This window comes from Dromiciops gliroides, chromosome 6 (genome assembly GCF_019393635.1).
Source record: "Dromiciops gliroides isolate mDroGli1 chromosome 6, mDroGli1.pri, whole genome shotgun sequence".
NCBI lineage: Eukaryota > Metazoa > Chordata > Mammalia > Microbiotheria > Microbiotheriidae > Dromiciops > Dromiciops gliroides.
The window spans coordinates 236,453,816-236,470,902 of NC_057866.1; the positions used below are offsets into that span (position 1 = coordinate 236,453,816).

General features: G+C 36.5%; 1 protein-coding gene across 2 annotated transcripts in view; it reads left to right on the top strand.

Annotated features, from left to right (window-relative positions):
- The window catches only part of GRID2 (glutamate ionotropic receptor delta type subunit 2), a 1,875,262-nt gene that overhangs the window by 969,039 nt on the left and 889,136 nt on the right, over positions 1–17,087 (top strand). For both annotated transcript variants that reach the window (XM_043971982.1, XM_043971983.1), the window contains one exon: positions 8,092–8,376. In XM_043971982.1, the coding sequence (XP_043827917.1) occupies positions 8,092–8,376 (285 nt within the window). The remainder of the gene's footprint in view (positions 1–8,091; positions 8,377–17,087) is intronic.

The following is a 17,087-nucleotide window of genomic DNA, read 5'->3' on the forward strand; positions in this document are numbered from 1 at the left end:
GCAGATCATCTTACACTATTGCTGTTATTTTGTATACAGTACATTTCACTCTGTTTCAGTTCATGTATGTATTTCCAGGTTTTTCTGATAGTATCCTGTTCATCATAACCTATATATAGTACCTTAAACTTGACAAAGAATTTTCATATTAGCCCAGCAAAGTAGGTACCATACATTTTGCCATTATAATCAATCCTCATAACAATTTCCCTCCATCTTATTCCCTTCCAATGATATTTACTCTACTTTCTATCTTCTTTTAACCTATTCTTCCTCAAAAGTGTTTTAGTTCTGACTGTCCCCTCCCCCACTCTGCACTCCTTTTTTTCACCCTTCCCTCCTTATACTCTTCTCCTCCTACTTTCCTATAGGGTTAATAGATTACCCCTCCCAACTGGGTGTGAATGTTATTCCCTCCTTGTTCTGTGTTCTGAATTTTTCTTCCTCCCTCTCTCTTCAACCCTCCCTATGAAATCAAGCAATTCAATTGAATGGTTGATTGCTGTGATCTGGCTAAAATTCTAGCTAGTCTGTCTAAAAAATCTAATGAGTGGTCACCAATAAGTTAGAAGCTTAGCAAGAGTTTAGAATTTTAAGCATTTATTAAGAAGCATAAGAATTTGATGAAGAGAGAGAAAGAGGCCTAGATGCCTATATCTATCTATCTCAGGGAGCCAGAATTTTTAGCTCCACTCCCCATGAGGTCCTGACAAAAGAGAGAGAGCGAACCAGCCTCACCCCTTTGTCATCCCACAAGCCTCCTGTGAAACTGGGAACATCCTATACACATGCACACACAGCTCCAAGCTATTCAGCTGGTAGCTTTGATTGACTGTACCCACAAGCAAACATCACTTCCTGACAGCAAGGAACTGACCTTCCAAGCCACATGGCTTGCCCTCAGATACCTTCTCCTCATGGCAGAGCTTTCCTACAGTAAGTCTCAAGCAGCTGGCATCACTCCAATTGTCACACAATATGTCATACTTGTGCAGTAATTCAGAACATCTTCACCTTACTTGAAAGTGTTTTGCTTATTACTGCTCTCTCCCCCAATCTGCGCTTCAATCCTTCCCCTCTTCTCCACCCCCCTTACCTCCCTCCACTTCCTCAGGGCAAAGATATATTATAATAGCTACTTGAGTATGTATGTCATTACCTCTTTGAGCCAATTCTAAAGATATTAAGCTTCACTCACTCCTCTACTTCTTCCCCCAATTCCCCTCCCCTCTATAAGCTTTTTTCTTGTTTCCATTATGTGAACTACCTTTACCCAGATTATCTCTCTCCTTCTTCTTCCCCCAGTCTATTCCTCCTACACCTTAACCCTATTTTAGAAAAGATGTTATCATGGATTAGCTAGGTGGCACAGTGGACAAAGCACCATCCCTGGACGAGGAGGCCCCAAGCCCAAATCCAGTCCCAGACACAAAATACCCCACCCTATTTGCCTCACAAAGAACAAAACATAAATGCTTTACAGATATCATCCCTTCATATTCAGTTCAGACCTGTGTCTTCTGTGAATTCCTTACTGAGAAAGTTCTTAGGAGTTCGAAGTATTATCTTCCCATGTAGGAATGTAAAAAGTTAGATTTTTTAATATCCCTCATGAAGCCTTTTTTCCTGTTTACCTTTTTATTCTTCTCAGGGGTCTTTTATTTGGAAATCAAATTTTCTATTCAGTTCAGATCTTTTCGTCACAAATGCCTGAAAGTTCTCTTTTTCATTGAAAGAGTATATGCAGTTTTGCTGGGTACATGATTCTTGGCTGTAGTCCCAGTTCCTTTGTCCTCTGGAATATCATATTGCATGCCCTTTAATGTACATGCTGTTAGATCCTGTTTTAGCCTTATTGGAGCTCCACAGTATTTGAATTCCTTTTATCTAGCTGCTTGCAATATTGTCTCCTTGACCTTGGAGCTCTGGAATTTGACTATGATATTCCTGGAGGTTTACTTTTTGGGATCTTTTTGGGATCTCTTTCAGGAGGTGATCAGTGGATTCTTCCAATTTCTATTTTGCCTTCTGCTTCTAGAATAGCAGGGCAATTTTCCCTGACAATCTCTTGGAGGATGGTTTCTAAGCTCTTATTTTGCTCATGGTTTTCAGGTAGTCCAATGATTTTCAAATTATCTCTCCTGGATCTGTTTTCCAGGTTTGGTGTTTTTCCAAGGGGATATTTCATAGTACCCTCTATTTTTTTTTGTTCAGTTGGATTTGCTTTACTGTGTCTTGATTTCTCAGAAGTTCACTAGCTTCCATTTGTTCAATTATAATTCTTAGGCAATTATTTTCTTGAGAGAGCTTTTCTATTTCTTTTCCCATTTGGATTTTCAAACTGTTGACTTTTTTCTCATGATTTTTCTTCATTACTCTCATTTGTCTTTCCATTCTTTCCTCCATCTCTTTAAATCTTCCTTCTATCTCTCATACTTTCTCTTAAAACTCCCTTTTGAGTGCTTCCATGGCCTGAGACCAATTCATAATTTTCTTGGAAGCTTTGAATGTTGGAGCTTTGACCCTGGTGTTATCTTCTTCGTCTGAGGGTGTATTGTGGTCTACCTTTCCCCCAAAGAAGTTTTTGATGATCTTCTGCTTTCTCTGCTTAATCATCTTGGCCAGGCTATTTTTTGGCTTTTAATACCTTCTTAATGTGTTGTGCTGCTTCCAGGACACACTGTTTGAGCTACATCATGGCCCAGGGGGTGATTGGGCTTCTTGTCAGCCTGCCTGGCCTGTGAGTAACCATGGCCACTTTCTCTTAGACCCAGAAACAGAAGTCTGATTGAATTCTCATTCCCTATGGTTGGAAGCTTGGTGTGCCTGTGCCCCTCCCCCACTGGGCCACCACCACTCAATTCAGCCCACTTGTTCAGAACCAGCACACTTCACCCAAACTCCAGTAGAGACTGCCTCCTCTTCACCCTGGCCTATCACAGAACCCCCTCACCAGTCAGTGATTGGCGCTTCATTAGCTGCTGGTGTTGAAGACTCTGATGGGCACTGGAAGCACTGTCTGTTCCTGGCTGGGCCAAGACTGTGTGCTGAGCTGTTCAGCCTGATAAGTAAGTGATCACAATTGCCCTCATTTTTTTTTTTTTAGTGAGGCAATTGGGGTTAAGTGACTTGCCCAGGGTCACACAGCTAGTAAGTGTTAAGTGTCTGAGGCCGGATTTGAACTCAGGTACTCCTGACTCCACGGCCGGTGCTCTATCCACTGCGCCACCTAGCCGCCTTCTTTTGCTGAAAAATAGTCTCACTCTGTTCTTATGTGCATTAGGCTGCTGTCTTTTTTTTTGTTTGTTTATTTTTTTTTTAATGCATTATTTGGGAGTGAGTGGACGGGTTTATCTGAAGCTCTCTTCCACCATTTTGGTTCCACCCCTGCCTGAAGAAGTACATGTAAGCTTTTCCAGGTTTTTCTGCAATCCACCTGTTCATTATTTCTTATAACATAGTAATATTCCATTACAATCATATGCCACAAGATGTTCAGCCATTCCCCAATTGATGGGTGTCCCCTCCATTTCTAATTCTTTGCCACAACAGAAATAGCTGCTATAAATATTTTGTACAAATACATCTTATCCTGCTTTTTAAAATCTCTTTGGGATACAGACCTATTCATGACAGTGTTGGATCACAGTTTTATAGCCCTTTGGGCATAGCTCCAACTTGCTTTCCAGAATGTTTGAATCACTGCACAACTCCCACAGTGCATTAGTGTCAGAGTTTTCCCACATCCCCTCCAACCATTATTATTTTCCTTTTCTTTCACATTAGCACATCTGATAAATGTGAGGTAGTAACTCAGAGTTGTTTTAATTTGCATTTCTCTAATCAATAGTGATTTAGAACATTTTTTCACATGAGTATAGATAGCTCTGATCTTTTTTATTTGAAACTTCTGTTTATATCCTTTAACCAATTATCTATCAATTGGGTAATGACTTATATTCTTATCATTTTTATTCAGTTTTCCATATATTTGAGAAATGAGGCCTTTATCAGAGATACTTGCTATAAAAGTGTTTCCTGGATTTCTGCTTCTCTTCTAATTTCAGTTGAATTAGTTTTGTTTATGGAAGACCTTTTAAATTTATTATAATCAAAATTGTCAATTTTACATCTAGGGATGTTCTCTATCTCTTTTCTAATCAGTAATTATTCCCTTTTCATAGATGTGACAAGTAAACTATTCCTTGATTCTATAGTTTGCTTAGGGTCTCACCCTTTATGTTGAAACCTTTGTGATCTCATCTTGGTATTTGGTGAAAGATGTTGGTCTATACCTGGTTTATCGCATATTGTTTTCCAGTACTGCCAGCAATTTTTATCAGATAATGAGTTCTTATCCCCAAAACTGAGATCTTATTATGGTACGTTTACTATAGTATAATGTGTACCTAATCTATTCAGTTGACCTACCACTCCATTTATCAGCCAGGACAAAATTGTTTTGATAATTACCACTTGACAATATAGTTTGAGATCTGGTATAAATAGACCACCATCATTCATATTTTTCCACTGATTCCCTTGATATCCTTCACCTTTTGTTCTTCCAAATGAATTTTGTAATTATTGTTTTCTAGCTCTATAAAGTAATGTATTGATTTTTATGGCAGTGAATAAATTTATTAATTCAGATAGAATTGTTGTTTTTCTTATATTGGCTTAGCCTACCCATGAGCAATTAACATCTTTGAATTGTGTAGGGTTGATGCTATTTCTGTGAAAAGTGTTTTGTAGTGTTCAAATTCATTTTAAATGGAACTCATCTTTCTATCTCTTGCTGCTGGGCTTTGTTGCTAATATATAAAAATGCTGATAAATTTTATGGGTTTACATTGCATCCTGCAACTTTGCTAAAATTGTTATTTATTTCAAGTAGTTTTTAGTTGATTTTGCAGGATTGCCTAATTATCATCTGCAAAGAGTGATAATTTTAGTTACTCAATGCTTCTTCTAATTCCTTTATTTTTAAAATTTTCTTATTGTTATAGCTAACATTTCTAATACAATATTTAACAGAAATGGTGATAATATACATCATCGGTTCACCATTGATCTTACTGGGAAGGTTTTTAACTTATCCTCATTACAGATAATGCTTGTTTATGGTTTTAAACAGATAATACTTATCATTTTAACGAAATCTCCATTTATTCCTATGTTCTCTAGTGTTTTTAATAAGAATAGGTATTCTAATGTATGATTATTGTCAAAACCTCTTTTTTTTGCACCTTTTAAGTTAATCACATGTTTTCTGTTAGTTTTATTATTTAAATGTTCAATTATGTAATAATTGTCCCACTATTGAGCAAGACCTCTATTCTTGGTGCAAATCCAACCTGATCATAACATATGATCATGGTGATACATGTCCATAATCTCCTTACTAGTATTTTATTTAAAATTTCTGCATCAGTATTCATTAAGGAAATTGATTTGTAGTTTTCTTTCTCTGTTCTTGCTCTTCCCGGTTTAGGGATCAGCACCATTTTTATGTCATAATAGGAATTTGGTAGGACTCCTTCTTTGCCTATTTTTTTCCAAGTAACTTATAAAGTTTTGGATATAATTGTTAACTAAATATTTGGTAGGATTCACTTGCATATCTATCCCATCCTGGCAACTTTTTCTTAGGGAGTTCAATGGTGGCTTGTTCATTTTTTTTCTAAGATAGTTATTTAAGAATTCTATTTCTTCTATTAATTGGGCAATTTATTTTTTGGTAAATACTGATCAATTTCACTTAAATTGTTCGATATATTTGTTATGTAATTGGGCAAAAAAGCTCCTAATTATTGCTTTAATTTTCTCTTCATTGTAGCAATTTATCTTTTTCATTTTGTTGTTGTTGTTTTGTTTTTTTGTTTTTGCGGGGCAATGACGGTTAAGTGACTTGCCCAAGGTCACACAACTAGTAAGTGTCAAGTGTCTGAGGCTAGATTTGAACTCAGTTCCTTCTGAATCCAGGGCCTGTGCTTTATCCACTACACCACCTAGCTGCCCTCAACCTCTTTCATTTTTGATCCTGGTAATTTGTCTTCTTTTTAATCTTTTCTTTGGCTTCTTTATAAAATCAGCTCTTACTTTTATTTATTAGTTCAATGATTTTCTTATGTTCAATTTTAATAATATCTCCTTGGATTTTCAGAATTTCCATTTTGGTGTTTCATTCAGGATTTTTCCTTTTTTTTTTCTTTTCCTACTTTGTTTTAGTTACATGCTCAATTTGTTGATCTTCTCTTTCTCTATTTTAATGATGTAATCATTTAGAAATATAAACTTTACCTTCTGTAGTGCTTTGGCTGTATACCCTAAATTTTGGTATATTATCTCATTGTTGTCATTCTCTTTTATTGACTTTTTTTTTTTTGGTGAGGCAATTGGGGTTAAGTGACTTGCCCAAGGTCACACAGCTAATAAGTGTCAAGTGTCTGAGGCTGGATTTGAACTCAGGTCCTCCTGAATCCAGGGCCAGTGTTCTATCCACTGTGCCACCTAGTTGCCCTTCTTTTAAGAAAGTATTGATTGTTTCAATGACTTGTTCTTTGACCATGTCATTCTGTAGAATTAGTTTATTTATTTTCTAATTTATTTTAATCTATCTTTCCATGACCTTTTCTTAAATATAATTGTTATTGCATCAGGATCTGAAAATGATATATTTAATACTTCTGTCTTTTTGCTTTTAATTGTGAGGTTTTTACATCATAATACGTGGTCAGTTTTTGTGTAGGTGGCAAATACCACTGAGGAAAAAAGTATTTGTGTTTCTATGCCAATAGTTTTTTCCAGGTCTATGATATCTAACTTTTCTAAAATTCTGTTTACATCATTTATTTATTTCTAATTTTGTGGTTAGATGTATCTAATTCTAAAAGGGGAAAGTTGAAGTCCCTGATGAATATAGTTGTACTATTTCCTTCTGTAACTCATTCACCTTTTTTTTAAAAAAAATAATTTGGATGCTATACTATTTAGTGCATATATTTTTAGTATTGATATTACTTATTTGTGTATGGTACCTTTTAGCAAGATGTAGTTTCCTCTCTTCTCTCCTTTAATAAGATTTCTTTTGCTTTTGCTTTGTCTGAGGTCATTATTGCTACCCCTGCTTTTTTTTGTAACTCCAGTTGAACTATATTTTGCCCTAGCCTTTTACCTTTACTCTATGTGTGTTTCTCCTCCTCCTCCTCTTCTTCTTCTTCTTCTTCTTCTTCTTCTTCTTCTTCTTCTTCTTCTTCTTCTTCTTCTTCTTCTCCTTCTTCTTCTCCTTCTTCTTCTCCTTCTTCTCCTTCTCCTTCTCCTTCTCCTTCTCCTTCTCCTTCTCCTTCTCCTTCTCCTTCTCCTTCTCCTTCTCCTTCTTCTCCTCCTCCTTCTTCTCCTCCTCCTTCTTCTTCTCCTTCTTCTCCTTCTCTCCTCTCTCTCTCTCCTTTCACCATGTTTTTTTCACCAGTGTTTTGCTTCTAATCACTACTTCCCTCAGTTACCCTCCCTTCTGTCACCCCCCTTTTCTTGTCCTTCTACCATCACCTTCACCTCCCCTCTCACCCATAACAATGACTTGAACATTGTTGTTCAGTCTTTCTGTTGTACCTAACTCTATATGACCCTATGGACTTTGGTCTATGGGGTTTTCTTGAGGAAGTTATTGGAGTGGTTTGTCATTTCCTTCTCCAGTGTGTCCCCATTGTGCAGATGAGAAACCAAGGAAAAAAGGGAGTTTAAGTGATTTGCCCAAAGTCAGAAAGTGATCAAATGTCTGAGGTGAGATTTAAACTCAGATCTACCTGACACCAAGCTCAGTGCTCTATGCACTGTACCACTTAGCTGACCTGCCTTAAACATTGTGTGCACTCAATTAATAATTGTCAAGAGAAAGAATAAATACATATTCATGAGGGAACAAATAAAATCTTAGGGTGATCTTCTATAAACTATTATATACACACACACACACTTTACATTTCATTACTTTATTTTGCTGAATCAACTTATCTGATTTTTACCTCCATTCCTCCAAAGGAAAACCTGCAAAGACTGTATCATTCTGAATATTTTTGTGTTTCCTTACAGCCTGTGACCTCATGAACCAAGGCATCTTGGCCCTTGTCAGCTCCATTGGCTGTACATCAGCTGGATCACTCCAATCTTTGGCAGATGCTATGCACATCCCTCACCTCTTCATTCAGCGTTCAACAGCTGGGACCCCAAGGAGTGGTTGTGGACTCACCAGAAGCAACAGAAATGATGACTATACACTCTCTATCCGTCCGCCTGTCTATCTTAATGAAGTTATTTTAAGAGTGGTCACAGAATATGCCTGGCAGAAATTCATTATTTTCTATGATAATGATTATGGTAAGTTTTAATATCATTTCTTTATGAAAAAATATACTTTTAATCTTTGAGGATATTGTACTTTTGTATAACCATTTGTTTTTTGTTTGTTTGGTTTTTTTTTTTTTTACATATAAGGTATTTTTTCCGTTACATGTAAAGATAGTTCTCAACTTTTGTTTATACAAGCTTTACAATTTCAGATTTTTCTCCCTCCCTCCCCTCCCTCCCCCCTCCCCTAGACAGCAGGTAATCTGATATAGGTTATATCTACATATCTATATAGATATAGATATATATACACACACACATATATATACACATAATAACATTAATCCTATTTCTGCATTAGTCCTGTTATAAGAGAAAAAAATCAGAGCAATGATGAAAAACCTCAAAATAGAAAAAAAAACAACAGCATCAAAAACAAATGAAATAGTATGGTTCATTCAGCATCTATACTCCACAGTTCTTTCTTTCTTTTTTTTTCTTGGATTTGGAGATCCTCTTCTATCATGAGTTCCCTGGAACTCTTCTGTACCATTGCATTGGTGAGAAGAATATAGTCCATCACAGTAGATCAACACTCAATGTTGATGATACTGTGTACAATGTTCTCCTGGTTCTGCTCATTTCACTCATCATCAGCTCATGTAAGACCCTCCAGGTTTCTCTAAACTCCTCCTGCTCATCATTTCTTACAGCACAATAGTATTCCATTGTATTCATATACCACAACTTGTCCAGCCATTCCCCAATTGATGGGCACCCCCTCATCTTCCAATTCCTTGCCACCACATAAAGAACAGCTATAAATATTTTTGTCCATGTGGGTCCTTTTCCACTTTCCATGATTTCTTTGGGAAAAAACCCAGAATTGGTATTGCTAGGTCAAAGGGTATGCACAGCTTTATCGCCCTTTGGGCATAATTCCAAATTGCTCTCCAGAATGGTTGGATCAGCTCACAGCTCCACCAACAATGAATTAGTGTTCCAATTTTCCCACAGCTTCTCCAACATTTATTATTTTCCTTTTTTTGTCATTTTACCAATCTGATAGGTGTCAGGTGGTACCTCAGAGTTGTTTTAATTTGCATCTCTCTAATCATTAGAGATTTAGAGCATTTTTTCATATGGGAATAGATAGCTTTGGCTTCTTCATCAGAAAACTGCCTGTTCATATTCTTTGTCCATTTCTCAATTGGGGAATGACTTGGATTCTTATAAATTTGATTTAGTTCCCTATATATTTTAGAGATGAGGCCTTTATCAGAAGTGCTGGCCTCAAAAATTGTTTCTCAGCTTTCTGCCTCCCTTCTAATTTTGGATGCATTGCTTCTGTTTGTACAAAAATTTTTTAATTTAATATAATCAAAATCATCCATTTTGCATTTTATAATATACTCTATCTCTTGTTTGGTCGTAAACTGTTTTCCTTTCCAAAGATCTGATAGGTAGACTATTCCTTTCTCTCCTAATCTGCCTATGGTATCACCTCTTATGTCTAAATCACGTATCCATTTTGACCTTATTTTAGTATAAGGTGTCAGATGTTGGTCTATGCCTAATTTCTGCCATACTGTCTTCCAGTTTTCCCAGCAGTTTTTGTCAAATACTGAATTCCTATCCCCGAAGCTGGAGTCTTTGGGTTTATCAAACACTACATTACTAGTGTGATTTACTACTGCATTTCCTGAGCCTAGCCTATTCCATTGATCTACCACTCTATTTTTTAGCCAGTACCATATAGGTTTTTTTTTTAATTTTATTTTTGAGGCAATTGGGGTTAAGTGACTTGCCCAGGGTCACACAGCTAGTTAAGTGTTAAGTGTCTGAGGTCGGATTTGAACTCAGGTCCTCCTGAATCCAGGGCCAGTGCTCTATCCACTGCGCCACCTAGCTGCCCCCAGTACCAGATAGTTTTGATGACTGCCGCTTTATAGTAAAGCTCCATGTTTGGTACCGCTAACCCACCTTCCTGTGAATTTTTTTTCATTATTTCCGTGGATATTCTTGATTTTTTGTTTTTCCAGATGAATTTTGTTGTATAACCATTTGTAAAGCTATTCATTGTCTTCTTATAGACAATCAAGAAAAATCCATATACATCTATCTAAACCAAATATAAAATGTTATGGTTTTGGTTAAAATTGCTTAGCTGAAAATGTTTCAGAACCAATGCAAATATCTCATGCTACATTGTCTTAATGTTTTATAATGAAAAATCATTGTTGCTTCTTGATAGTCTCCTCATAACACTTTTAGTATAAGAGAACGGGGAATTATTACTTTGAAGGGGTGAGTGAGATTTGAAATGTTTTAAAAATGTAATAAAAACTATTGTTTAGTATAACATTTGAAGCAAATATTATTTTTTAACTTTATAGTGTTTTAGTATCTCCTCTTTTTTGCCAATATCATTCATGCTCTTGTATGTATAGCTTATGGTATTGGATATTTTAGGTATTTATACAAGGACATCACAAATTATCTAAATTTAAATTTAGAATAGAAGTCACAAATTTTTAAGGTTTTTTCTAGGTTTAACAGAATGTAAAGAAATGCATCTCTGTCCCAAGACTCTGACTAGTCTTTCAGCACAGAAGAAAGGAATCAAATACACTCCATTCAACCAGAATTCACTAGGCACATAGCATCTGGCTGGCAATGTGCTAGGTGTTAGGGAAATAAAAAACAAAAGTAAAATAAGCCCTGTCCTCAAGGACCTTATATTCTACTAGGATTTGGGAGGGAAAACATAAAGAGACAGGCTGAACACAAATAAATAAATGCAAATTAAATTAAAACAAGCCCTATCAATTGAGAAGAACAGGAAACATCTCAAATAGGAAATGACAACTGATCTAACCAGGGATTTCAGGAAGGAAAGGTGAGGATTGAAAATAGATTAGACAAAAGGACATCTTGTACAAAGGCAGACAGGAAGGGAATGAAATTACATGCATAGGGGATATGTAAGTCATTCATTTTTTTCTAGAATGAGATTGTATGAGAAAAGGTAATTTGAAATCATTCAGGAAAGGTTAGTTGAAGCCAGATTATGAAGAGCTTTAAATATCTAATTAGGAAGTGAAACATCTAGAAGTGTACTTTAGATAAAAATTTAGCCTATATGTGGAGGATAGAATGGAGTGGGGCAAACTAGAAGTAAGCAAACCAATCAAGAAGTTATTTTAATAATTTAGGTGATTAGGACATGAACTAGAGTATAGGCTTTGAGAGTAGGGGAAAAGAGATTAACAACAGACGTTGCAGAATTAGAAGTGATGAGACTTGGCAACTGATTTGATACCAGAATGAGTGAAGGAAGATGAAGAGTATAAGATGACTCATAACTTGCAAACTTGGGTGACTAAAGGGATGGTGGTACCCTTGACAGAAATAGGGCAGCACAAAAATAGTATGTTTCCATTTTGGACATACTGTATTTGAGATTCCTATCAGATAAAGATGTCAGTAGGAAATGGAGCTCAAGAGAAAGAAGAAGGCTGAAAAAAAAATATATATATATATATAAACATCATTTACATCATTTGCACAGAACGAAGGGGGCAGCTACATGGCACAATGGATATAACACTGGCCTTGAAATTGGGAGAACCTGAGTTCAAATCTTACCTCAAACACTTACTAGCTGTGTGACTCTGGGCAAGTCACTAAGCCTCTCATTACCTTAAAAATCTAGAGTCATCTCCAGGCATCCTGATCTTGCCACTGGACCCAGATGGCTCTGGAGGAGAGAGTGAGGCTGGTGACTTTGTATAGCCCTGCCTCACTTAAATCCAATTCACTGCAAGTCATGACGCCCCCTCCACGATATCATTGTCCTCTTTGAGGAGGGAAAAACAACAGCACAGAAGGAGTTGCCTTGACCTTTTCCTCAGTAACTGAAGCAAAGGAGGAGAACAGGGAATTTGAAGAACAGGGCAGTAAGTGAGCAGTTGGTCCAGTTTTCTCAGTTAAGTATGAAGTGAGATCCTTTTTTGAGAGGGAGGCAAAGGGAGGAAGGAGAGAAGATTTGAAACAGATCCTGTGGGAAGTATGTTAGAGAGTCAATCTAGGAAGAAAACAATTGCCATGTAGCATTGAAAGCAAAGTTGAGATTAGATGAGATAAACATTTAGTAGAGTAAGTGAGCAAAATTATTTGCTTTCCTCTAGCAATTCTGAAGCAAGTAAAACATCCTGTGAGGAAAAGATGAGAAGTCAAGTAGAGTGAGCTGAGGATTAAAGTTTGGACAGGGATGACTAGTGACAGATCAAGAGACTAAAGGTAGATTTCATGTTCTAAATTTGAAGTACTGTACTTTGTGATTGTGAAGAAAGGAAAGTGAAGTCTGATCTAGATGAAAAGCTAAGAAAATAGGGGAAGTAGAGTAATTGCAAATTATTTGACTTCTGGTCTTCACATTTCCTGAGTTGGTCAATATTATTTCTGAAGTTTTGATCTAAGAGAAGCTAAAAAACAAAATGTCAGTTTAATTAACCCTCTGATCCTAAAGGCAGTGGTAGGGGGAGTAGAGGTTTGATCAAATCAGGTAGAACACACACACACACACACACACACACACACACACATATGTATACACATATTAATTGTCCTAGTCAGTTTTTATTCTTTGGGCACAAAAAGCTGTTTGAACACATATTGTAATATGAACCAGCTTTAAAAGCAATATTAACTCATTTTCTTTTAAGATGATTTAAATTGTGTTAATTGTCAGACTATTTGGTTCAGATTTGATCTTCTTGTGCTTTTTCTAAGGACAGACATATATTTCCTTGAGGGATAATGAACAAATCACTCATTTTTTTCTAAGTTTTAGAAATGCTATGTAGTTTTTTACTTATGTGCAAAGAATGCTATAAGTCTAATTTTATATACGTGATATCTTAATGATTAATTTTGCTTTCATATAGCCTATGTGTCCTATTGTATTGAAGTGATAGATTATAAGTAGACTTGGAGTCTTTGGGAGCTAGCTTGCACTTTCTACTCACACTAGATAGGTCTGGAAACATAGGACAATAATTTTAGTCTTTGCCATGATTAAGAATTAGAGAAAAGGGTGCTTTTCGTGGTACTATTTATTTTGCTTTACAAAAAATAAATGAACAAAAGAGTGTTTACTTGTCATAAGCATTTCAATCTTATACAAAATAGTGGGGAATGGTTACATAAGAGGCATAGGTCCAAAAGTGACATCAACAGATGTACGTAATAACAGAATGACAGAATTTTGGAAAGTAATGATGAGGAACCCCTGTGGACTCAGCCAGCTCACGCAAGTGGCATTTGTACTTGGCCTTAAATATTCAAAGAGCGGCATGGGGTTTTGGCCATGAGACTGCCATTAAGCTTGATCAGTAATGCTCCAAACAAGTCTCTGCCACTCTCCTTTGTTTCACCCACGGAAGGAAGGAAATCTTTTGTTTTTGTTATTTAATTTTCACATTACTAATGGGTCATAGGAGAGTCACAAAGAGGCTGAAATGAATAAAATGCACATTAAAAAATAATTGGCTCATCAGTGTGATTATTGAATGAAGTAAATCTAGTTTTGACTTAAATTTGAAATTAGGCTATATTAATAAAGCAAATGTAATTTGTTCATGAAAATCAACATGTTATCCTGTGTTTATGTTTAAATTTGCTTCTGATCAAATTTATCCTGTTGAATTTTAACATTTAATATATTTAAATATGGTAAAAAAATATGCACTTAAACTTTTTTAAAAGAACTTAACAATAAAAATTCTTTACCATCTTCAAGTATCAAACTTGACCACAAAGAAAGTTGGTTACTTTATATAATTACATTCCCACCATCCCCCAAAGATAAATGTCTGCCGTGAACTCCTTGGTAAATAGTCAAGGAATTTTCATGACTTAAAATCTGGACATTTGAGGACTTTTATTGGTTAGTGAAGAATGATGTTGTGTGGCTGTTTAGATAATGAAAGTGTAGGATCTAAGGTTTTAAAGATGAAAGAGAACTTCATGATCATTTAGTACATCTTCATTTTACATATATATTCAGAACCATTTAGATATAGTTTTGTTTTCTTACATTTCTCCCCCACCCCTTTTTTTTAACTATTATTATTCTTTTAGAAATAAAATGTAAGGATAGATGGCCTAACCATGAGGAGGTCTTTATAAGGTTAAACAATCATATTTTTCTTCATTCTAATAATGAATTTGCTTTTGACTTATAATTCAATTTATGGATATAAAAATTACTTTTCTGATATCATGAAAATTACTTCCAGTAATATCCATCTTTAATAAAAGAAAATTTGCCTTTGGTATTTACAATAAACATTGTTACCATGAAACTGGGCTAGAGTCCAAAAAAAATATCAAGGTATCCAAATATATTGTGCTTTGAAGGAGGGCTGCATCACTTTGCATATCCATTTATCAATGTCCTAAGTTTTAAGTTCAACCACTTGGAATTTCATATGATTTTTCTCCTGGCCATTAGGAATTAATTTTCCTTAGAAGAGTGATTGAGCATCATTTGTACAGGGCATCGCAGAGACTGCTGGGGCAGAACTGTATTGATGTACTGAAGTATTGATGAAAAACTCTGCCTCTAAAACATCTTTCATGTTTTTCAAGTTCTCTTAGGCTTCTGTATCCATTTACTTAGACGGTAACTTTATTTAAAGTAATTAATTATGATTAAGGCCTTAGTGAAAAAATCTGCTCCGATCTCAGTTAAAAAAAAAGGCAGCTAGGTGGTACAGTGAACAGAGTGCTGGGTTCAGAGTCAGGATCTAGCCTCAGATATTTATTAGCTGTGTGACCCTGGGTAATTCACTTAACCCTGTTTGTCTCAGTTCCTCATCTGTAAAATAAGCTAGAGAAAGAAATGACAAACCATTCTAGTATCTTTGCCAAGAAAACCCCAACTGAGGTCATGAAGAGTAAGATATGAACAAAAAACCTCAGTAAACAATGATATAAAGAATATTTGATACAATGAAAATGAGGTATAGTAGCAAGGATACCACATCTGGAATCAGAGGACCAGGTGTTGCATCCCTGCTACTATGATCTACCTGAATGTGGGAAAGTCATTTGAGGATTTTAGGCATATGCCACATGCATGAAAATCCTCTACTAAGTATTTCTCCTTCGCAAATAAAGTTTTTAAAATACCATCTAAACTATGTTTCTCCCTCTTCTAAATTCTCTGCAAACTAGATTCTGACTTCATCACTCAACCAAGCTTCTTACCCTAAAGTGACTAGTGATCTGAGTGCTGTACCCAGAGTCAGGAAGACTTGATTTCACTTAACCTTTCTTTGCCTCAGTTTCCTCATCTGTAAAGGGGGGATAATAATAGCACCTACCTCACAGTGTAGTTATAAAGATAAAATGAGGTAGTAATTGTAAAGTGCTTTGCAAAACTTAAAATGCTTTGTAAACTACTATTATTATATCTTAATTAGCACATCTAATTATCTCTCTCAGGCCTCATTCTTTTCAACCTCTGTGCAGCACTAGACATTTTAATATCTTCTCCTGGATGCTCCCCTCTGTGTTCTTTATGACATTGATCTTCCTTTATTCTCTTCCTCCTACATGTCTTACCACTCTTCGGTGCCCTTTGCCAGTTTTTGATCTCATTGATCATGGGTATCTCCCCTCCCACAGGCCTCTTCTCTCTCTCTCTCTCTCTCTCTCTGTCTCTCTGTCTCTCTCTGTCTGTCTCTCTCTCTCTGCCTCTCTCTCTTTTGTTTATACTGTCTCACTTGGTGATCTCAAATGATCCTATTGATTCAATTATCATTTCAATACCTAAAATTCCCATACCTTATCATTCCCTGAGCTTGAAAACTAAATCACCCATTGCCTATTGTAAGGGGGGGGGATGTTTAAGAGATCTTCCAGGTTCATTAAACCCTATATGGGCCACCAATCTGTAAGGGCCAAATTTAATATTGGAAGAGCTGCCCCCTCCCCAACTGTTCCTCCCAGGCTAATAAGAAACATCATTAAAAAGCCTCTTTTCAGATAAACAAAAAATACAAGGTTTATTGATGTGGGAACAAATTTAGAAATAAGAACAAAGACAAGCAGGAAATAGGACCTGTGAATTTGCCCACTAGACTCAGCTGCTTCCCATCTCTCTATCCCCTGGGTGTCCACGTTAGCTTTCTTGTCTGCCACTGTGAACTCTCCTCCCTCTCTCTCTCTGGTCTTGTCTCTTCTCATCTCCTCCCATCTCCTTGTCTCTACTCCTCCCTCTTTCTTCTCTACCCCACCCCAGAATTAAAAATTCTTCTCTCACAGGAAACCAACCATCCACACACCCCAAGCTAATTCCCTGGCACCCCTAGGGGAGGTGTCCAAGGCTGGCAGGGGCATAGGGTTTCCTTGCATATTCCTGCTGGGCAGAGGAAGCCAAGGCATTGGTTTTCCATGCATACTCCCACTGTCCGGGGCATGCTGTGGTGGAGGGAGCCATATGGGGCACACCTGAGGCTTTCTAATTTTAGCCAAGATGGGGTCCCCAAATTGTAATCAATTCTTACACTACTGAATGTTTTGACTGATTGTCCTATTGACATCTCAAATTCAACCTGCACAAAAACGTCCTCTTACCACCCCCTCCCCAACTGTACTCATTATTCAAACTCATCTGTCATTGACTAGGACAGGGATTTTTTTGAGACACAAAACTTTAGTAGCTATTTCTT